A 22,756-nucleotide genomic window follows, 5' to 3' on the forward strand; every position below is an offset into this window, starting at 1 on the left:
GCTTTGGCCGTTGCTAGACAAAACAGAATAATAGGCAAACCAAAAATACAAAAAAGCTGATAATGAATTTTATTCAGTAAATATTTAAATACCTACTAGTATGTACCAGGCACTGTTTTTGGTATCAGAGATATTATGGGGATAAGACAGGACACATTCCCTGTCCTCATGTGGCTTAAGTGGAGATGGAAGATGGTCTATGATTAAACATTCATTGGGCCAACAAATGAAAAATTGCAGTTGTGCTAAGGAGAGGTATAATTCATATTGAGGAGGTTTGGTCTGATTAAAGAAGACTTCAATGAGGAAATGATGTCTGAACTGAAATCTGAAGGATGAGCAGAAGTTCATCGGGAGGAGGAACTGTGTTTCAGCCAGAGAGAACTGTCTATGTAAAGTCCCTGTAGCTGGAAGGAGCTTGCTAAATACCAAAAACTGATAGAATGCTAGTGTGACTAGAGCACAGAGAAGGGTGAGAGGCGGGTGCCAGCCAATGTAGGACCTAGGAGGCCATGTTAAGGGATTTTATCATTATATTCAGAGCAAATAAGAAGCAGCCAAAGGGTTTTAAACGTATATATAGACCTAAACAGATCTGGATTTTAGAAGTTTAATTGGCCTGCTGGATAAAGAATGGAATGGAATGGAATGGAAGTAGATGTAGGAGTCCAGGTATTGTGAGATGATGGAGGTAAGGACTAGGTTGTTGGAGATGACATACAAAAAGATTTTAGGAGATGAATTAAAAATCCCTTGATGATTAATGAGATTTGTGGGGGCGAGGGTGTGGGAGAGGAAGGTATAGGATGACATGTAAGTTCTAGTTTATGCGCCTGGGTGGCATGATGGAAGATCAGGTCTAGGAGCAACATGGGTTCAGATTATCTTTTTTTTCTGTTCAAGTTTTACTGAGGTGTAATTATATATTGTTAAGCACACACATCTTAAGTATGCAGTTTTGACAAGTGCATCTTATCAAGAAATAACAATCTTCCTTTTAGCTCAGAAAGATTTTGTGTCCTCTTTCCTATTATCCCCACCATCACCATCACCACAAGATTACCAAAATATTCTGATTTCTATTTCCATCAATTAGTTTGATTTCTATTACCATAGATTAATTGTGTCTATTCTAAAACAGCACATAAACTTCATATATATATTCTTTTGTGTCTGGTTGCTTTTGCATAGTATACACGCCCACAGACACATGCACACATACATATTTTGAAATCAACTTCATTCAGATATATTTTCCATATAATAATATGTGCCTATTTTAAGTAAACAGTTTGAGGTTTTTTTTTTTTTTTTTTTTTTTTTTTAAGACAGAGTCTCACTCTGTCGCCAGGCTGGAGTGCGGTGGCGCGATCTCGGCTCACTGCAACCTCTGCCTGCCAGGTTCAAGCGATTCTCCTGTCTTAGCCTCCTGAGTAGCTGGGACTACAGGCACACACCACCACGCCCAGCTAATTTTTGTATTTTTAGTAGAGATGGGGTTTCAACATGTTGGCCAGGACTGTCTCGATCTCTTGACCTTGTGATCCGCCCGCCTCGGCCTCCTAAAGTGCTGGGATTATAGGCGTGAGCCACTGTGTCCGGCCAACAGTTTGAGTTTTATTTTCTCTCTCTTTTTTTTTTTTTTTTGAGACAGAGTTTCGCTCTTGTTGCCTAGGCTGGAGCACGATGGTGTGATCTCGGCTCACCGCAACCTCCACCTCCCAGGTTCAAGCGATTCTCCTGCCTCAGCGTCCCGAGTAGCTGGGATTACAGGCATGCGCCACCACGCCTGGCTAATTTTGTATTTTTGGTAGAGATGGGGTTTTTCCATGTTGGTCAGGCTGGTCTCTAACGCCTGACCTCAGGTGATCCGCCCCCCTCAGCCTCCCAAAGTGCTGGGATTACAGGCGTGAGCCACCGTGCCTGGCCCACAGTTTGAGTTTTAACAAATATATATATCTGTAATTACCACCACAATAAAAATATAGAACATTTTCATCACTCTCAAAAAGTCTTCTTGTGCCTCCTCGCAGTTAATTTTTGCCCAATCCCATGCAATCTCTTATCTGCTTTCTGTTGATATAGACTAGTTTGCCTTTTCTAGACTCTCAAATAAATGAAATCCTGCAGTAGATATACTTTTGTCTCTAGTTTCTTTGGCAAGGTAGCATATCAGTTGTCTGTTCTTTTTTGTAGTTAAGTAGTACTCATATGAATATGCCGATATATATATATATGTTTTTTTTTTTTTTTCTTTTTTTTTTTTGGAGACGGAGTCTTGCACTGTCACCCAGGCTGGAGTGCACTGGCGTGATGTCCGCTCACTGTAACCTCCGCTTCCTGGGTTCAAGCAATTCTTCTGCCTCAGCCTCCCAAGTAGCTGGGATTACAGGCATCTGCCAACACTCCCAGCTAATTTTTTGTATTTTTAGTAGAAACGGGGTTTCACTATGTTGGCCAGGCTGGTCTTGAACTCCTGACCTTGTGATCCGCCTGCCTCGGCCTACCAAAGTGCTGAGATTACAGGCGTGAGCCACTGTGCCTGGCCTACTGCAATGTTTTTTATTTATTCTTTATTAATGGGCATTTGGGTTATTTTCAGTATTTGGCTGTTATTAAATAGACTGCTATGAACTTTTTTTTTTTGAAATGGAATCTCGCTCTGTCGCCCAGGCTGGAGTGCAGTGGTGCAATCTAGGCTCACTGCAACCTCTGCCTCCTGGGTTCATGCCATTCTCCTGCCTCAGCCTCCTGAGTAGCTGGGACTACAGGCGCCTGCTGCCACGCCCAGCTAATTTTTTTGTATTTTTAGTAGAGATGGGGTTTCACCGTGTTAGCCAGGATTATCTCGATCTCCTGACCTCATGACCCACCCACCTCGGCCTCCCAAAGTGCTGGGATTACAAGCGCGAGCCACTGCGCTCGGCCTGACTGCTATGAACATTCTTATACACATGTACGGACAAGTGTTCTCATTTTTCTTGGGTAAATAAATACCTAGAAGTGGAATTGCTTTGTCATTAGGGAGGTACATGTTTAACATTATAAGAGCCTGGCAAACTGTTGTCCCAAGTGGTTGTTCGGTTTTACACTCCCACCAGCAATGTGTAAGCATTCTAGTAGCTGCCTATCTTTGCCAACACTTGGCATTATCAGGCTTTTTTTTTTTTTTTTTTTGAGACGGAGTCTCACTCTGTCATCCCCAGACTGGAGTGTAGTGGTGCAATTACAGCTTACTGCAGCCGTGACCTCCCAGGGTCAGGTGATCCTCCCTCCCACCTCAGCCTCCCAAGTAGCTGGGACTACAGGCATGTGCCACCATGCCCAACTAATTTTTTGTATTTTTTTTTTTTCTTTGATAGAGACAGGGTTTTGCCATGTTGCCCAGGCTGGTCTCAAACTCTTGGACTCAGGTGATCTACCCACCTTGGCCTCCCAAAGTGTTGGGATTACAGGCGTGAGCCACAAGCAAGGTCAATTCTATCAATTCAAAGTGTGTATTTTGGTGAGCTTTGTAAGTTGTACACACAGTGAAACCACCATAATCAAGATACCAAGTTATTTCCATTACCTGCCTCGGACTTGTCATGCTCTTTTGTAGTCCGTTCTCTATGTGGCCCCAACCCAGGCAAATGCCAGTCTCTTTTCTTTATACTAATTTATATTTTCTAGAATTTTATATTAATGAAATAATATAGTATATGCTCTTTTGTGTCTGGCTTCTTGTAGTTGGCATGATGATTTTGAGATTTATTCATGTTGTCAAATATATCATTAGTTTTGTTTTTCTTTTCTTTTTTTTTTGAGACAGACTCTCGCTCTGTCACCCAGACTGGAATACAGTGGCATGATCTTGGCTCACTGCAGTCTCTGCCTTCCGGGTTCAAGTGATTCTTGTGCATCAGCCTCCTGAGTAGCTGGGACGACAGGCCTACCCCACCATGCTCGGCTAATTTTTGTATTTTTTGTAGAGACGGGGTTTCACCATGTTGGCCAGACTGATTTCGAATTCCTGACCTCCAGTGATCTGCCTGCCTCGGCCTCCCAAAGTGCTGGGATTACAGGTGTGAGCCACCGTGCCTGGCTATATTTTTGCTTAGTAGTATTCATTGTATGGATATACCACTTTTTGTCTCTCCATACACCTATTAATGGACACCTGGATTGTTTCCTTTTGTCTTTTCCCTCCACTATAAGAGATGGAGTCTTGCTGTGTTGCTCAGCCTGGCCTTGAACTCCTGGGCTCAAGCAGTCTTCCTTCCTCAGCCTCCTGAGCAGCTGGGACTCAAACGTGCACCACTGCACCCAGCTGTTTCCAATTTGAAGTTATTGGGACTAAAGCTGCTATGAACATTCATGTATAAGTCTTTGTGTGGATATACATCTTCATTTCTCTGTCTTTTTAATTTTATCTATTTGAATGGCTATGTAGGCATATCTCATAGTTTTAATTTACATTTTTCTCATGTCTACTGATGGTGAACATCTTGTGATTATTGGCCTTTTGTATATCTTCCTTAGGGAAATCTTTTGCCCCTTTTCTTATTGACTTGTCTTTCTTTTTGTTGAGTTGTGAGGATTCTTTATATATTCTGACTACATGTCCTCTGTCAGATACATGTTTTGCAAATATATTACCTTGCCTTTTTATTTGTTGTGTCTTTTGAAGTACAGAAGTTTGATGACGTCCAGTTTATGGGTTTGACAAGCCTAACATTTAAAAGACACAAAGAACCTAGAATAGACAAGATAATCTTGAAAAAGAAGAAAAATTTGAAGGCCTCTACACTACCTGATTTCAAGACAATGAACAAACCTACAGTAATAGAAGTGTGTTGTATTGGTATAAAAACAGAAAAATACCAGCCTGGGCACCACTGTGGGACTCCATCTCTTTAAAAAAGTCAACAACTAGCCAGGCATGGTGGTGTATGCCTATAGGCCCAGCTACTTGGGAGTCTGAGACAGGAGGATCACATGAGCCTGGGAGGTCATGGCTGCAATGAGCTGTAATCACGCTACTGCACTCCAGCTTGGGTAACAGAGCAAGACGTGGTTGTTAAAAAAAAAAAAAAAAAAAAAAAAATTTTTTTTTTTGCTCTTCTTCAAAATTTGAAAATATATAATAAATTTTTGTTTATTATGGTGACCATATAGTACTGTAGAACACTTGAAGTTATTCCTCCTATCTAGCTATACTTTTATATCTGTTAACCAACCTCTGACTATGTCTCCCTCTCCCTCTCCCCTCTCCTACCTCTATTAACCACTATTCTACTCTCTACTTCTATGAGATTTCTTTTTTTTTTTTTGAGGCAGCAACTTGCTCTGTTGCTCAGGCTGGAGTGCAGTGGTGCGCTCACAGCTCACTGCAGCCTCAACCTCCTGGGTTCAAGTGATCCTCCCATCTCAGCCCCTCAAATAGGTGGAACCACAGATGTGCACCACCATGTCCAGCTAATTGTTTTTTTAGTAGAGACAAGTTGTTGTATGTTACCCAGGCTAAGGTTAACTTTTTTAGCTTCCACATAGGAGTGAGAACATGGGGTATTTATCTTTCTGTGTTCAGCTTATTTCACTTAACATAATATCCTCCAAGCTCTAAGACATCTCTTACTAGAGGTCCTGGATAGTTCAATTAGGAAAGAAGAATATATAAAAGGACATAAAGGTTTGGAAGGGGAGAAGTAAAACTATCCTTATTTGCAAATGATATATTAAAAAATCATTATTTTAAAGAAATTATTATTTTAAAATATATATATATATACATACATATTTTTGAGACAGAGTCTTGCTCTGTCAGCCAGGCTGGAGTGCAGTGGCACAATCTCGACTCACTGCAACCTCTGCCTCCCGGGCTCAAGCAATTCTGCCTCAGCCTCCTAAGTAGCTGGGATTACAGGGGTGTGCCACCACGCCCAGCTAATTTTTTTTTGTATTTTTAGTAGAGACGGGGTTTCACCACGTTGGCCAGGCTGGTCTTGAACTCCTGACTTCAGGTAATCCACCCGCCTCAGCCTCCCAAAGTGCTGGTATTATAGACATGAGCCACCGTGCCCAGCCCTAAAAATATATATTTAAACATTCTGAGCCGGGCGCCGTGGCTCACATCTATAATCCCAGCATTTGGGAGGCTGAGGCGTGTGGATCACGAGGTAAGGAGATCGAGACCATCCTGGCTAACACGGTGAAATCCCATCTCTACTAAAAATACAAAAAATTAGCCAGATGTGGTGGCGGGCGCCTGTAGTCCCAGCTACTTGGGAGGCTGAGGCAGGAGAATGGTGTGAACCTGGGAGGTGGAGCTTACAGTGAGCCGAGATCCCATCACTGCACTCCAGCCTGGGTGACAGAGCAAGACTCCGTCTCAAAAAAAAAAAAAAAAAAAATCCTAAGGGTAGGCCAGGCATAGTGGCTCACACCTGTAATCCCAACACTCTGGGAGGCCGAGTTGGGCAGATCGCTTGAGATCAGGAGGTCAAGGGTCAAGACAGGAGGACTGCTTTGGAGTACAATGGCACTATCTTGGCTCACTGCAACCTCCACCTCCCGGATTCAAGTGATTCTCGTGCCTTAGCCTCCCAAGTAGCTAGGATTACAGGTATGCACCACCACACCTGGCTAATTTTTGTATTTTTAGTAGAGACGGGTTTTGCCATGTCGGCCAGGCTGTCTCAAACTCCTGGTCTCAAGTTATCTGCTCACCTTAGCCTCCTAAAGTGCTGGGATTACAGGCATGAGCCACCTTGCCTGGCCTCTTTTGCTTTTTTAAAAATAGAGACTAGATCTTACTATTTTGCCCAGGCTGGTCTTGAACTCCTGGCTGGGGTTACAAATGTGACCCACCCACCTGGCCAAATGCCAAAATCTTATTTCTCATCAAACCTGCAATTATGGGCCTTAGTATTGATGAATTCCAATGGAATTAGCCACATGATGATGGTTTCCAAATGGTGATTCTCCATTGCAGTCATTCTTTCTTTGTTAGTTGGCTGCTATAAGGAAGAGCTTTTTTGTCTCCTCAGTTTATCTATTCACTTATTCATTTTTATTTTATTCAGTGAATTGTAATCCATTCATATTACCTATTTTGATGCTCAAGTTGTTTTTAATTTGGCCAGTGTGAGCTCTTCAGCTTGGTTTCTATATCTCTTTGACATGTCCTCATAATTTATGGAGCATTTCTTAATTTCCGGAACAGGAAGATATTCGAGGCTTCTATTTTACTTGCCCTGTCTCAGCTCTGCAGTTAGCCATTTCTTTATGGACCCCTGGTTCCTTTTCGTGGAGGATGGTATTTAGAGACGAAGGTCTAGCATTAAATTCATTGCTCCTGATGTGGCAGTGCTTCTAGGCCTTTTCAGTAGATAAAGTTAGGATATTGTGTTTGTCTGTTTTGCATTCCCATAAACGAATACCTAAGACTCGGTAATTTATAGAGAAAAAGAGGTTTATTTGGCTTACAGCTCTGTAGGTTGTACAAGCATGGCACTAGCATCGGCTTGGCTGTTAGTGAGGCCTCAGGAATCTTTAACTCATGGCAGAAGGTGAAGGGAGAGCAGGCCTGTCACATGGCGAGAGAAGTAGCAAGAGAGAGGAGGAGGTACCAGCCTCTTTTAAACAACCATCTCTTGGGTGAACTAATAGATTGAGAAGTTACTCATTACTGTGAGGACAGCACCAATCCATTTATGAGAGATCTGCCCCCATGACCCCAAACACCTAGGCCTGCCTCCAACATTGGAGGTTATATTTCTTTTTTTGTCTTTTTTTTTTTTTTTTTTGAGACAGAATCTCCCTCTCTCGCCCAGGCTGGAGTACAATGGCATGATCTCGACTCACTGCAACTTCCGCCTCCTAGGTTAAAGCGATTCTCCCTGCCTCAGCCTCCCAAGTAGCTGGGATTACAGGTGCCTGCCACCACAGCCAGCTAATTTTTGTATTTTTAGTAGAGATGGGGTTTCACCATGTTGGCCAGGCTGGTCATGAACTCCTGACCTCAGGTGATCTGTCCATCTCAGCCTCCCAAAGTGCTGGGATTACAGGCATGAGCCACTGCTCCTGGCCTGTATTTCAATATGAGATTTGGAGGGGACACACATCCAAACCATACCAGCTATATATGTATGTATATGTGTACACACATACAAACATTTAAAACTATTTATATGTGTGTAATATATGTATATGCATGTAATATATACGTAATATATGATACATTATGTATAATATGTATATTTTTTATTAGTACCTGTACCCCCTCCTTAACACCTACCTTCTGCTATAGAGACATACTAATTTAACTACAACTTTACCCATCTTTTCCTCCTTCCCTCCAATTAACAGTTAAAAAAAAATACACTTCCTCTTTTCTAAAAAAGAAAAGAGATAACTCATTTAGTATCTATCTGGCTTCATAGCTTATTTTCCCTTCATTTCACTCAAAGAGGAAAGGAAAACAGAAATACAGAAAAAGTTTTTGTAGTCTCTTGAATTACCAGCCCAAATATCTAATTGCATAGAATATTGCGAGTCTAGTTCTTTCTACAGGCAGGCTAGGAAGGACATATAAGCTGTGACACACCATCTTCCACTGCTCCAACCTCCCATTCTCCCCACCTTTTTGTCTCTGTCCCACTCCTACCACTGTAGTCAGCCTCCCTATGATTTGCAATCTGAAGATAAACTGGGCAAAACTGAGACAATAATTAGGACCCTACTCTTCCTCCTGTTACATTGGGAACAATATTACATCAGAAGTTCTTGTATTAACTTTTTAAAATATGACAGTGATTTTTTATTTTATGATTGTTTAGCAAGAAAACAAAAGACAAGAGGGAAAAAACTCACCTACCACCCAAAGATAGGCCCCGTTAACATTTTGGTGGATGTCCTTTAAGTCACTTTTTTCTATACATATTTATTTTTATTTAATTTCTTAACATGGGTAGACTTTCATTTTTGTGATAAGCAAAAAAGAATTTGACCAGCTAATATTTTAGGTAATTTTATTACCTAAATGTATTAAATAAATTTAATAAAATTAATATTTGTCAATATTTTATATAAAATCTAAAACAAAATTTTTATATAATTATATATAAATTATATAATTGTATTTTATACATAAAGCTAATATTTAAGTATTTTATATAAATTACCTAATATATATTTTATATTTAGGTAAATTTATTACCTAAAATATTAATTTATTGAATTTATTTAATACATTTTATTAAATTAATTTTTTTTTTTTTTTTTTGAGATGGAGTCTCCCTCTTTCACCCAGGCTGGAGTGAAGTGGCATGATCTCGGCTCCCTGCAACCTCCACCCCCCGGGTTTAAGCCATTCTCCTGCCTCAGCATCCTGAGCAGGTGGGATTACAGGCACCCGCCACCATGCCCGGCTAATTTTTGTATTTTTAGTAGAGATGGCGTTTTGTCATGTTGGCCAGGCTGGTCTCAAACTCCTGACCTCAGGTGATCCACCCTCCTCAGCCTCCCAAAGTGCTAGTATTACAGGCGTGAGCCACCGTGCCTTGCCAATTTATTTAATTTTTAAAAATTTAAGGTGTTTCTTCTCTTTTCTGTTTTTTTGTTTTGTTTTGATTTGTTTTGATTTGTTTTTTGGTTTTTGTTTTTGTTATTTTTTGAGACAGTCTCACTCTGTTGCCCAGACTGGAAGGCTAGAGAGAGTACAGTGGCGCGATCTTGACTCACTGCAACCTCTGCTTTCCAGGCTCAAGCGATTCTCGTGCCTCAGCCACCCGAGTAGCTCGGATTACAGGCATTTGCCACCACACCTGGCTAGTTTTTGTATTTTTAGTAGAGATGGGGTTTCACCATGTTGACCAGGCTGGTCTTGAACTCCTTGCCTTAAGTGATCCGCCCACCTCGGCCTCTCAAAGTACTTATATTACAGGCATGAGCCACCATGCCCAGCCCTAAAAATGTTTATTTTCCAGATAGTTTATTCCTTTAAATGTTTATAACCTTAGCTTTTCTTTTTCAAATCATTTTCTTAAAAGTCAAGATACATCTGAAAAATCTCAGGATTGTGATGTTCAATGTAAAGCAAAGCGTGACTTCCTAATGAGTGGTTTGCCAGATTTGTTGAAACGGCAAATTGCAAAGAAAGCTGCTGCGTTGGATGTGTACAATGCAGTGAGTACCAGTTTCCAGAGAGTCGTACATGTACAACAAAAGGATGATGGTAAGTTTGTTTTTTATTATTGAATATTTACTCTTCAGCTGTTAGCAGGAACATTAAACTATGTAAGTTTCTTAAAGATGAGGCTGAAGTTTAATTATCATTCTTATGGTGACTTTAGTGGGAATTTTAAAGACAATTTCTCTCACTATCCATGGGGTTTGATTCCAGGACCCCCTTGTGGATACTGGCACTCATGGATGCTCAAGTTTCTTGTATAAAACGGTGTAGGCTGGGTGTGGTGTCTCGTGCCTGTAATCCCAGAGCTTTGAGAGGACAATGCGGGAGAAGAGCTTGAGCCCAGGAGTTCGAGACCAGCCTGGGCAACACAGCAAGATCCTGTCTCTAAGCGAACTAACTAAATTAATTAATTAATTAAAATTTGCTGGGCATGACGGTGTATACCTGTAGTCCCAGCTACTCGGGAGGCTGAGATGGGAGGATCACTTGACCCTGGGAGGTCAAGGCTGCAGTGAGCCGTGATCATGCCACTGCATTCCAGCCTAGGTGACAGAGTGAGACCTTGTCTCAAAAAAAAAAAAAAAAAAGTTTAGCCTTTCTTCTGTACGTGGGAATTTCCCAGCTAGTCTTTTCAGTAATTTATTCTGCTTTTTCTTATTTCCCATCTCTGCCACTGGCCATTCAATTGATGAAGGCTTTCTTATTTTTACTAGTACAGCTTTATATAGCATTTTCGAATAGTATGTTCAACTGTAGAAATTAGTTATGCTTTTCTTGCCTCATTTTGATAAACTCATTTTCACAGGAGTGCTGCTATAAAACTTAGCATATCTATTTGTAGATGAGCAGAGAGGCAAGCACAGAGGGAACCTCTCTCTCTTACAACCTTCAGAATTATTGAACACTTACTATTGTCTGGAATTCTACTGAGCAATTCATATACATATCTAGTTTAATCCTGATAACAACTCTAAGAGGTTGAGTATTATAATTATCACCCTCACTTTGAATGTAAGGATGAAGAAACTAAGATTTAGGATTTCACCAGTGCTCACAAGGTTAGTAAGTGGCAGAGGTTGGGTTTGAATCCAGGTCTAACTTAAAAGTTTAGACTTTAGACCAGGATGCTAACTGCCTCCTAAAAAGTTTTTTTTTTTTAGACAGAGTCTTGCTCTCTTGCCCAGGCTGGCAGTGATGAGATCTCAGCTCACTGCAACCTCTGTCTCCCGGGTTCAAGCAATTCTCTTGAACCTAAAAATGTTTTAGGGATTGCTGGTCTCGAACTCCTGACCTCAAGTGATCCACCTGCCTTGGCCTCCCAAAGTGCTGGAATTACAGGCGTGAGCCACCAGGCCTGGCCCTCCTAAAAGTTTTAACCGGAGTATCAAGGTTGATTTGAAAAGAAAGGAAAGTTTGTTCATATTTCTTTGTTTTAAACAACTGGGAGGGAAGTCTAGGTGATTTTTATTAATTCTATTTGTTGGAGGGTAGGATTTTGTTCCCTGTATAGGCATGTGGTTTTTGGTATGTTTGTGTTAATTATGTAGTTGTCAAGTCTTTTCATGTTTACATATTTGACATTCAGTAAATGGATAGTGTATAAATAAGGTTTATTAAGATATTTTTCTATTTTTCTTTAGGGTGTTGTTTGTGGCATTTGAAACCACCCTCTTGTACTTTCTTAACTAAATTTAAAGAACTGAACACTAAAGTAATAGATCTCTCAAAATGTGTTATTGCTCTTGGTGAATTTTCAACATTGAATTCAAAATTGAAAAGCAGTAACTCTGCTGCTGTGGTAAGTATTAAATAGTTCATCCATTGTAGAGTGTTTCCCTTACATCTTGCAGAGGAAAAACATTTTTAGGTATCTACTCTTATAGCCTCGAGTGTTGTCCTAGAGTTTAATTTTTTTCTTTTTGAGACAGTCTCGCTGTGTTGCCCAGGCTGGAGTGCAGTGGTGCAATCTTGGCTCACTGCAACCTCTGCTTCCTGAGTTCAAGCAATTCTGCCTCAGCCTCCCGAGTAGCTGGGACTACAGGCACACACCACCATGCCCGGCTAATTTTTGTATTTTTAGTAGAGACGGGATTTCTCCACGTTGGTCAGGCTGGTCTTGAACGCCCTACCTCAGGTGATTTCCCCGCCTCGGCCTCCCAAAGTGCTGGGATTACAGGCGTAAGCCACTGCACCCAGCCTAATATTTAAAAATAAATCCTAATTTAGTACACATTTCTTTTTTTTTTTTTTTTTTTTTTTTTTGAGATGGAGTCTCGCTCTGTCGCCCAGGCTGGAGTGCAGTGGCACGATCGCGGCTCACTGCAAGCTCTGCCTCCTGGGTTCACGCCATTCTCCTGCCTCAGCCTCTCCGAGTAGCTGGGACTACAGGCGCCCGCCACCACACCAGGCTAATTTTTTGTATTTTTAGTAGAGATGGGGTTTCACCGTGGTCTCGATCTCCTGACCTCGTGATCCGCCCGCCTCGGCCTCCCAAAGTGCTGGGATTACAAGCGTGAGCCACCGCGCCCGGCACACATTTCTTTTAAATACCCATAGAGCTTTAAAAACATTTTAAGAATTAATGATTGCCAGTTCTGAAAGAATGTTAGATTACATAGCACATTTAGATACTTTATAAGTAGGTCATATAATCTAATAGATATAATTAGTTAAAAGGGAAAAATATAAATTAATCCTTCATAAGCCTTATATTTAGTGACTAAAGCTAATTTTTTTTTTTTTTTTTTTTTTGAGACGGAGTCTTGCTCTGTCGCCCAGGCTGGAGTGCAGTGGCGCAGTCTCGACTCACTGCAAGCTCCGCCTCCCAGGTTCACGCCATTCTCCTGCCTCAGCCTCTCCGAGTAGCTGGGACTACAGGCGCCCGCAACCATGCCCAGCTAATTTTTTGTATTTTTAGTAGAGACGGGGTTTCACTGTGGTCTCGATCTCCTAACCTCGTGATCCGCCCGCCTCGGCCTCCCAAAGTGCTGGGATTACAAGCGTGAGCCACCGCGCCCGGCCTTTTTTTTTTTTTTTTTTTTGAGATGTAGTCTTGCCCTCTTGCCCAGGCTGGAGGGCAGTGGCGCGATCTCGGTTCACTGCAACCTCTGCCTCCCAGGTTCAAGCGATCCTCCTGCCTCAGCCCCCCTAGTAGCTGGGATTACAGGCATGCGCCACCATGCCCGGCAAATTTTTGTATTTTTAGTAGACCACGGGGTTTCGCCATGTTGGCTAGGCTGGTCTCAAACTCCTAATTTCAGATGATCCACCCTCCTCGGCCTCCCAAAGTGCTGGGAGTATAGGCGTGAGCCACCATGCCATGCCTGGCCTAAAGCTAATCTTATGTTGATACTGATTTATGATGGACAGACAGTGGTTGGTAGTATCGTAATTAACATGAATAGATGATGTTGGTCTGTTATTGTGCATTTTATTCTTTATTGCAGTTCATGAGGACAAGGAAGGAATTTACTGAAGAAGTAAGAAATCTTTTGCTTGAGGAAATTAGGTGGTCAAATCCTGAATTTTCATTGAAAAAATATTTTCCCTTACTCCTAAAAAAACGAATTGAGCACCAAGTACTTTCTTCCGAGTGTCATAGTAAACAAGGTTAGTGATAATTATTATCATTTATGTTAACATACCAGTTTTGGGTTTTTATATTATTTATTATTTTATTTTTATTTTTATTTCTGAGATGGAGTTTTGCTCTTGTTGCCCAGGCTGGAGTGCAGTGGCACAAACCTGGCTCACTGCAACCTCCACCTCCTGGGTTCAAGTGATTCTCCTGCCTCAGCCTCCTGAGTAGCTGGGATTACAGGCGCCCACCACGATGCCTTGCTAATTTTTGTATTCTTAGTAGAGATGGGGTTTCACCATGTTGGCCAGGCTGGTCTTGAACTCTTGATCTCAGGTGATCCACCTACCTCTGCCCCCCCAAAATGCTGGGATTACAGGTGTGAGACACTGAGCTTGGCCTATTTTTTTTTTTTTTTTTTTAGACAGAGTGTTGCTCTGTCACCCAGGCTGGAATGCAGTGGTGCAACTTTGGCTCACTGCAACCTTCGCCTCCCGGGCTCAAGTGATTCCTGTGTCTCAGCTTCCCAAGTAGCTGGGACCACAGGCTTGCACCACTGCACCTAGCTTATTTTATTTTTAAATTTTTACTTATTCTTTTGAGACTGGGTTATGAGACTGGCTAGTTTTTGTATTTTTGGTAGAGACCAGGTCTTGCCATGTTGCCCAGGCTGGTCTTGAACTCCTGGGCTCAAGTGATCCTTTCACCTTAGCTTCCCAAAGTGCTGGGATTACAGGCATGAGCCACCACACCGGCCTAACATGTCAGTTTTGAAAACACTAAGACGTAACCATTGGCACTTGGAAGTGTTCATCACAGACAACATTGCTTACAGTTGGCAGGGAGAATTGTTCAGCTGAAATAAAAGTATCTTGTACAATGCAATGTGCAACGTTAATCCCTGCCACTTTCCAAAAATGCCAACTCAAAGATAGCTTTAATTATGTTAAAATATTATTTATTTAAGGAATGCCTTAGATAATTTTAGCTTATATAGCTTGTATAAAAGACAGTCTAAGTATTAAAATCTCCAGCTTGCTTTCAGTATGTTATATTTGATTCTTGCCTTTTTATTTTATTTTATTTATTTATTTTTTGAGACAGAGTCTTGCTCTGTCACCCAGGCTGAAGTGCAGTGGTGTGATCTCAGCTCACTGCAACCTCTGCCTCCCAGGTTTGAGTGATTCTGGTTCCTCAGCCTGCCTAGTAGCTGAGATTGCAGGCACCTGCCACCATGCCTTTCTAATTTTTGTATTTTTTAGTAGAGATGGGGTTTCACCATGTTGGTCAGGCTGGTCTCAAACTCCTGACCTCAAGTGATTCACTCGCCTCAGCCTCCCAAAGTGCTGGGATTATAGGCATGAGCCACCATATCTGGCCTATTTATTTGTTTATTTATTTATTTATTTTTATTTTTATTTTTTGAGACGGAGTCTTGCTCTGTCACCCAGGCTGGAGTGCAGTGGTGTGATCTCGGCTCACTACAGCCTCAGCCTTCTAGGTTCCACCAATTCTCCTGCATCTGCCTCCTAGGTAGCTGGGATTATAGGCACATGCCACCAGGCCTGGCTAATTTTTGTATTTTTAGTAGAGATGGGGTTTCAACATGTTGGCCAGGCTGGTCTTGAACTCCTGACCTCAGGTGATCCACCCACCTTGGCCTCCCAAAGTGCTGGGATTACAGGTGTGAGCCACCGCACCCAGCCTATTTATTTATTTTTTATGAGACAGGCTAACATGGTGAAACCCCGTCTCTACTAAAAATACAAAAAATTAGCCGGGCGCAGTGGCGGGCGCCTGTAGTCCCAGCTACTCGGGAGGCTGAGGCAGAAGAATGGTGTGAACCTGGAAGGTGGAGTTTGCAGTGAGCCACCATCACGCCGGCCTGGGCGATAGAGTGAGACTCCGTCTCAAAAAAAAAAAAAAAAAAAAAAAAAGAGACAGGGTCTCACTTTGTCACCCAGGCTAGAGTACAGTGGTGTGATCATGGCTCCCTGCAGCCTCAGTCTCCTGGGTTCATGTGATCCTCCCACTTAAGCCTCCCAAGTAGCTTGGACTACAGGTGCATGCCACCACTCTTGGCTGATTTTTGTATCTTTAGTAGAGATGGAATTTCCCCATGTTACCCAGTCTGGTCTTAAATGCATAGAATCGAGCAATCTGCTCACCTCAACCTCCCAAAGTTCTGGGATTAGAGGCCTGAGCCACTGCACCTGGATTGGCTTTGCGTTTTAAAGTTACAAGACTATTGGATACTGGGAAGTGATATTAATATTACTGGTTTTTGTTGATTAGTAAGCACACACACTTCTTTAATTCTCAAAGTAGAACTAGAGGCTGATGTCAGCCATAAAGAAACCAAAAGGAAACGCGTGGAAGCAGAAAATTCTAAGTCAAAAAGAAAGAAACCAAATGAGTATTCAAAAAATCTGGAGAAGACCAATAGGAAGTCAGAAGAACTTGGCAAAAGAAACAACTCTTCTGGGATAAAGCTAGATTCTTCCAAAGGTACATTTTCTAAAATATCCCAAAAGAAATAGATTGCTTTGAGTACATGCAAAATGGAAACCAAAGCAGTAGAAAATTTTGATATTCTTTTTTAAAAATTTTAATTCAATTGTATTTTATTTATTTATTTATTTATTTATTTTTTTTTTTTGGAGACAGAGTCTCGCTCTGTCACCCAGGCTGGAGTGCAGTGGCGCGATCTCGGCTCACTACAAGCTCCGCCTCCTGGGTTCACGCCATTCTCCCGCCTCAGCCTCTCTGAGTAGCTGGGACTACAGGCGCCCGCTACCACACCCAGCTAATTTTTTGTATTTTTAGTAGAGATGGGGTTTCACCGTGGTCTCGATCTCCTGACCTCGTGATCCACCCGCCTCGGCCTCCCAAAGTGCTGGGATTACAAGCGTGAGCCACCATGCCTGGCCTTCAATTGTATTTTAATTTTAGATTTTCTTTTTCTTTTTTTTCTTTTTTTGAGACACAGTTTCGCTCTTGTCACCCACGCTGGAGTGCAATGGCACGATCTTCACTCACTGCAACCTACCTCCACCTCCTGGGTTCAGGTGATTCTCCTGCTTCAGCCTCCCGAGTAGCTGGGATTACAGGCACCCACCTGCACACCCAGATAATTTTTTTTTTTTTTTTGAGATGGAGTCTTGCACGGTCGCCCGGGCTGGAGCCCACCACCACGCCCAGCTAATTTTTTGTATTTTTAGTAGAGACGGGATTGGCCAGGCTGGTCTCGAACTCCTGACCTCATGATTCACCCACCTCGGCCTCCCAAAGTGCTGGGATTACAGGTGTGAGCCACCGTGCCTGGCCACGCCCAGGTGATTTTTATATTTTTAGTAGAGACAGAGTTTAGCCATGTTGGCCAGGCTAGTCTCGAACTCCTGACCTCAGGTGATCCACCCCTGCCTTGGCCTCCCAAAGTGCAGATTTTGATATTCTAATAGTTAGATGATGACAGTCTGCACCAGAAATGTTAACATCTTCCATTCCTGGTAAATTCGAGTTTTTCCTTCTAGTCCTAGAACTCTTTTGTTTTTTAACTTTTCATTCTTTCTCCTTCTCTCTTTTTTTTCTTTTGCCCATTGCAACTTTCAAACAATAAATATGTCTTTGAAATAAATAGAACCTCACGGATTATGGGCTTACAAATGACCATATTAACAGATAAGTGTTCAGTCTTTGATTTTTCTGTGCGTCCATAAATATATGTGCTTTTATTTTTTTATTTTTTATTTTTTGAGACAGCATCTCTCTCCGTCGCTTGCCTGATCTCAGCTCACTACAACCTCTGTCTCCTGGGTTCAAGCGATTCTGCTGCCTCAGCCTCCTGAGTAGCTGGGACTACAGGCACACACCACCACGCCCAGCTAAATTTTGTATTTTCAGTAGAGACAGGGTTTCACCATGTGGTCTGGGCAGGTCTTAAACTCCTGACCTCAAATGATCTGCCCGCTTTGGCCTCCCAAAGTGCTGGGATTACAGGCATGAGCCACTGCACCTGGCCAATATATGTGCTTTTAAAAAAATCTGGTATTGTGCTCGCTTCGGCAGCACATATACTAAAATTGGAATGATACAGAGAAAATTAGCATGGCCCCTTGTGCAAAGATGACAATTTTTTTTTTTTTTTTTTTTTTGGTATTTTTAGTAGAGATGGGGTTTCGCCACGTTGGCCAGGCTGGCCTCAAACTGACCTCAAGTGAAGGAATGACAATTTTAAAATTAAAAAGTTAAAAAAAAACCTAACACAGTGGCTGGGTGCAGTGGCTCATACCTGTAATCCCAGCACTTTGGGAGGCCGAGGTGGGTGGATCACCTGAAGTCAGGAGTTCGAGACCAGCCTGGCCAACATGGCAAAACCCTGTCTCTACTAAAAATACAAAAATTAACCAGGTGTGGTGGCACGTGCCTGTAATCCCAGCTACTTGGGAGGCCGAGGCAGGAGAGTCACTTGAACCTGGGAGGCGGAGGCTGCAGTGAGCCAAGATCTGTCCACTGCACTCTAGCCCAGGCGACAGAGCAAGACTCTGTCTAGGGAAAAAAAAAAAAAAGGTAACAAAGTAAAAAAAAATCTGGTATTATCCCATACATATTATTTTACACCATGTTTCACGTATCTCTGACATGTTCCCATTCAGTTTATTTTATTTATTTACTTTTTTTGAGACAGTTTCGCTCTTTTTGCCCAGGCTGCAATGCCATGGCGTGATCTTGGCTCATTGTTGCAACCTCTGCCTCCCGGATTCAAGCGATTCTCCTGCCTCAGCCTCCCGAGTAGCTTGGATTATAGGCATGTGCCACTACGCCCGGCTAATTCTGTATTTTTAGTAGATAATGGGTTTCTCCACGTTGGTCAGGCTGGTTTTGAACTCCCAACCTCAGGTTATCCACCTGCCTTGGCCTCCCCAAGTGCTGGGATTACAGGCGTGAGCCACCGCACCCAGCCCATTCAGTTTATATAGCTTTTCCAAAGTATGCTATGGATTTAATTTCATTTATATAGCTTTATACAGGATGAGTATCTCTAATCCAAAAATCTGAAATTTGAAATGCTCCAAAATCCAAAAACATTTTGAGTGCTGACATGGTGCCATAAATGGAAAATTCCATACCTGGGGCCAGGCACCATGGCTCATCCCTATAATCCCAGCACTTTGAGAGGCCAAAGTGGGAGCATTGCTTGAGCCCAGGAGTTTGAGTCCAGGCTGGGCAGCATAGGGAGACTACACCTTTACAAAAAAAAAAGAAAAAAAATTGGCTAGGCATGGTGGCACATGCCTGTAGTCTCAGCTCCACAGGAGGCTGACGTGAGAGGATCACTTGAGGTTAAGCTGCAGTGAGCCATGATTGCACCACTACTCCAGGCTGGGTGACAGAGCAAGACCCTGTCTCAAGAAAAAAAGAAAATTCCACATCTAACCTCTGGTCACAGTCAAAATGCAGTGAAAACTTTTTTTCTTGTACAAAATTATTTAAAATATTGTATAAAATTACTTTCAGGCTGTGTGTATAGGTGTATATGAAACATAAATGAATTCCATGTTTAGACTTGGGCCTCATCCTAAGGATATCTCATTAAGTTCAATTGGGAAACTTCTGGTCCCAAGCATTTCAGATAAGGGATACTCAACCTATAGCATGTCTTAGTATTTGATATGGCAAGTCTGTTATCATTATTTTTAAAATAATTTTTATGTATTTGCTTTATTCAGTGGACTACAGGTTACCTTACCCCATAAATCCCGTTGAGATTTTAATTTGACAATTATCTATAGATAAATGGAGAGAAGTGGCATCTTTACAGTAGTCTTCTCAATTGGGAGTGTGGCATCTTTCTCGATTTTCCCAGGTTGACTTTATAGGATGTTTTAATGTTTCTTTTCAGGGTGAAAAGAGGGTCCAATGGGCCGGGTGCGGTGGCTCACGCCTGTAATCCCAGCACTTTGGGAGGCTGAGGTGGGCGGATCACAAGGTTAGGAGATCGAGACCATCCTGGCTAACACGGTGAAACCCTGTCTCTACTAAAAATACTAAAAATTAGCCAGGCACGGTGGCGGGCGCCTGTAGTCCCAGCTACTCGGAGAGGCTGAGGCAGGAGAATGGTGTGAACCCAGGAGATGGAGCTTGCAGTGAGCCCAGATCGTGCCACTGCACTCCAGCCTGGGCAACAGAGCGAGACTCTGTCTCAAAAAAAAAAAAAAAAAAAAAAGAGGGTCCAATAAGACTATGCCACCATTGTTCTGTAGATTATTGTTTTGTTCTTTTTGAGATGGATTCACTCTGTTGCCCAGGCTGGACTGAGCTAGCATGATCTGGACTCACTGCAGCCTCCACCTCCTGAGTTAAAGCGATTCTTCTGCCTCAGCCTCCTGAGTAGCTGGGATTACAGGTGCCCACCACAATGCTCGGCTACTTTACGTTTTTTTTTTTTTTTTTTTGAGACAGAGTGTCGCTCCGTTGCCCATGCTGGAGTGCAGTGGCACGATCTCGGCTCACTGCAAGCTCCGCCTCCTGGGTTCATACCATCCTTCTGCCTCAGCCTCCTGAGTAGCTGGGACTACAGGCGCATGCTGCTACGCCCGGCTAATTTTTTGTATTTTTAGTAGAGATGGGGTTTCACAGTGTTAGCCAGGATGGTCTCGATCTCCTGACCTTGTGATCCACCCGCCTCAGCTTCCCAAAGTGCTGGGATTACAGTCGTGAGCCACCACGGCCGGCCTTTTTTTTTTTTTTTTTTTTTTTTTTTTTTGAGACAGTCTCGATCTTCACCCAGGTTGGAGTGTAATGGCACGATCTTGGCTCACTGCAACCTCCACCTCCCAGGTTCAAGCTATTCTCCTGCCTTAGCCTCTTCAGTAGCTGGGACTACAGGCGTGCGCCACCACGCCCAGCTAATTTTTATATTTTTAGTAGAGATGGGGTTTCACCATGTTGACCAGGCTGGTCTCGAACTCCTGATCTCAAGTGATCCACCCACCTCGGCCTCCCAAAGTGCTGGGATTACAAGCATGGGCCACTGCACCCAGCCCGATTATTGGTTTTATGCCACAAATTATTTCTCATCGTTCATGTTTCTTCAGTGGTTATTAAAAATTTAAATACTGCTGTTTGTGGTGGCTCACATCTGTAGTCCCACCTACTCAGGAGGCTGAGGTGGGAGCTTGAGGCCCGAAGTTCAGGAATGCAGGGAGCTGTGTTTGTGCTTGTGAATAGCCACTGTAGTCCAGCCTGGGCAGCATAGCAAGACCTCATCTCTTAAAGAAAAAAACTATTTATTTTTAATTTTCAATTCAAGGGGCACGTGTGCAGGTTTGTTACATGGATACATTCCATGATGCTGAGATTTGGACTTCAATTGAACCTGTCACCCAAATGGTGAACATAGTGCCCAATAGATAGTTTTTCAACCCTTGTCCTCACTTTTTTCCTCCTCCCTTTTGTAGTCCCCAGTGTCTTTTTTGTTGTTGTTAAGAGACAGGGTCACACTATGTTGCCCAGGCCAATCACGATCTCCTGAGTTCAAGTGATCTACCTGCCTTGGCCTTCCAAAGTGCTGGGATTATAGGTGTGAGCCACCACACGTGGCCTCCAGTGTCTTTTGTTCCCATCTTTATGTCCATGTGTACCCAGTGTTTAGGTTCTGCTTATAAATGAGAACATGCATTATTTGGTTTTCTGTTTCTGCATTTATTCACTTAGGATAATGGCCTCCAGCTGCAACCATTTTGCTGCAAAGGATATGATTTCTTTCTTTTTTATGGCTTTGTACTATCCCATGGTGTATATATGTCCTACAAATTCTTTATCCAATCCACCATTTTCGGGCACTTGGGTTGATTCCATTTTTGCTTTTTTTTTTTTTGAGATGGACTGTCACTCTGTTGCTCAGGCTAGAGTGCAGTGGCACAATCCTGGCTCACTGCAACCTCCATCTCCCAGGTTCAGTCTCTTTGCTGTTCTAAATAGTGCTGATAAACATGTGAGTACATGTGTCTTTTTGGTAGAACAGTTTATTTTCCTTTGGGTATATACCCAGTAATGTGATTGCTGGGCCAGATGGTAATCCTAAAAAAGAAAAAACAAAAAAACAATGTTTAAGTGTGCACTTTAATATTTTAATAAGATTATGGTGGTTATTTTTTTTTAGGAGGAAGGGTTTGGTGTGAAGAATTTTAAATGTAATGTTGTTTTAAAAGTACACTGCACTCCAGCCTGGGCGACAGAGCGAGACTCCGTCTCAAAAAAAAAAAAAAAAAGTACCTCTGGCATTTTGTAAATGTAAATATTTCTGCAAATACCTACTGTGATATTGTAACAATAATGTAAATGACTAATAATTCATATATGTTTATGTCAAGGAATGAACACGTTAATTTTTTTTTTTTTTTTTTTTGCTTTAGATTCTGGAACTGAAGACATGCTTTGGACAGAAAAGTATCAACCTCAGACTGCCAGTGAACTTATAGGAAATGAATTAGCTATAAAAAAGTTACATAGGTTGGTAATATGTGTAAAGGAATTGAGAAATAGTTTACAAACTTAGTTTTACTATTTTTGTTTCGAAATTATAGTTACAAAGTAATATATCTCATGATAAAATCTTCAAAAAACTGGTAGAAGTTTAAGTGAAAAGTAGCCCTCTTTTCTTACATTTCTACTTCTCAGAGATAATCATTGAAAATTTTTTGTAAAAGCTTCCAGAAAAATGTTTTTTATGCATATGTTAGTTCCTTCCTTTCTAACAAATGGGATCACATTACTAATTCAGGTCCCCAGTCCTTCATCTTCAATTCTCACATCCAAAAAATTCTGAATAATGAAAGTTTATTGACTTTATTACATGAAATTTGTTATACCTTTACACTTAGTAGAATTTACTAATTTTTTTTTTTTTTTTTTTTTTTTTTTTTTGAGACAGAGTCTCACTCTGTCGCCTAGGCTGGAGTGTAATGGCACGACCTTGGCTCACTACAGCCGCTGCCTCCCAG

General features: G+C 42.0%; 1 protein-coding gene and 1 non-coding gene across 4 annotated transcripts in view; both read left to right on the forward strand.

The window, feature by feature from the left end:
- Nucleotides 1-22,756, forward strand: part of ATAD5 (ATPase family AAA domain containing 5) — a 67,080-nt gene that overhangs the window by 13,812 nt on the left and 30,512 nt on the right. The window contains exons 7-11 of one of the 3 annotated variants that reach the window (XM_055257598.2): nucleotides 10,032-10,216; nucleotides 11,815-11,972; nucleotides 13,621-13,783; nucleotides 16,077-16,259; nucleotides 22,169-22,265. In XM_055257598.2, coding sequence (XP_055113573.2) covers nucleotides 10,032-10,216; nucleotides 11,815-11,972; nucleotides 13,621-13,783; nucleotides 16,077-16,259; nucleotides 22,169-22,265 — 786 coding nt within the window. The remainder of the gene's footprint in view (nucleotides 1-10,031; nucleotides 10,217-11,814; nucleotides 11,973-13,620; nucleotides 13,784-16,076; nucleotides 16,260-22,168; nucleotides 22,266-22,756) is intronic. The other 2 variants (XM_055257599.2, XM_055257600.2) reach the window with 2 other exon arrangements.
- Nucleotides 17,804-17,905, forward strand: LOC129470808 (U6 spliceosomal RNA). The gene has a single exon (XR_008653336.2). It is a non-coding gene; the product is annotated as a U6 spliceosomal RNA (small nuclear RNA).

This window comes from Symphalangus syndactylus, chromosome 20 (genome assembly GCF_028878055.3).
Source record: "Symphalangus syndactylus isolate Jambi chromosome 20, NHGRI_mSymSyn1-v2.1_pri, whole genome shotgun sequence".
Classification (NCBI taxonomy): domain Eukaryota; kingdom Metazoa; phylum Chordata; class Mammalia; order Primates; family Hylobatidae; genus Symphalangus; species Symphalangus syndactylus.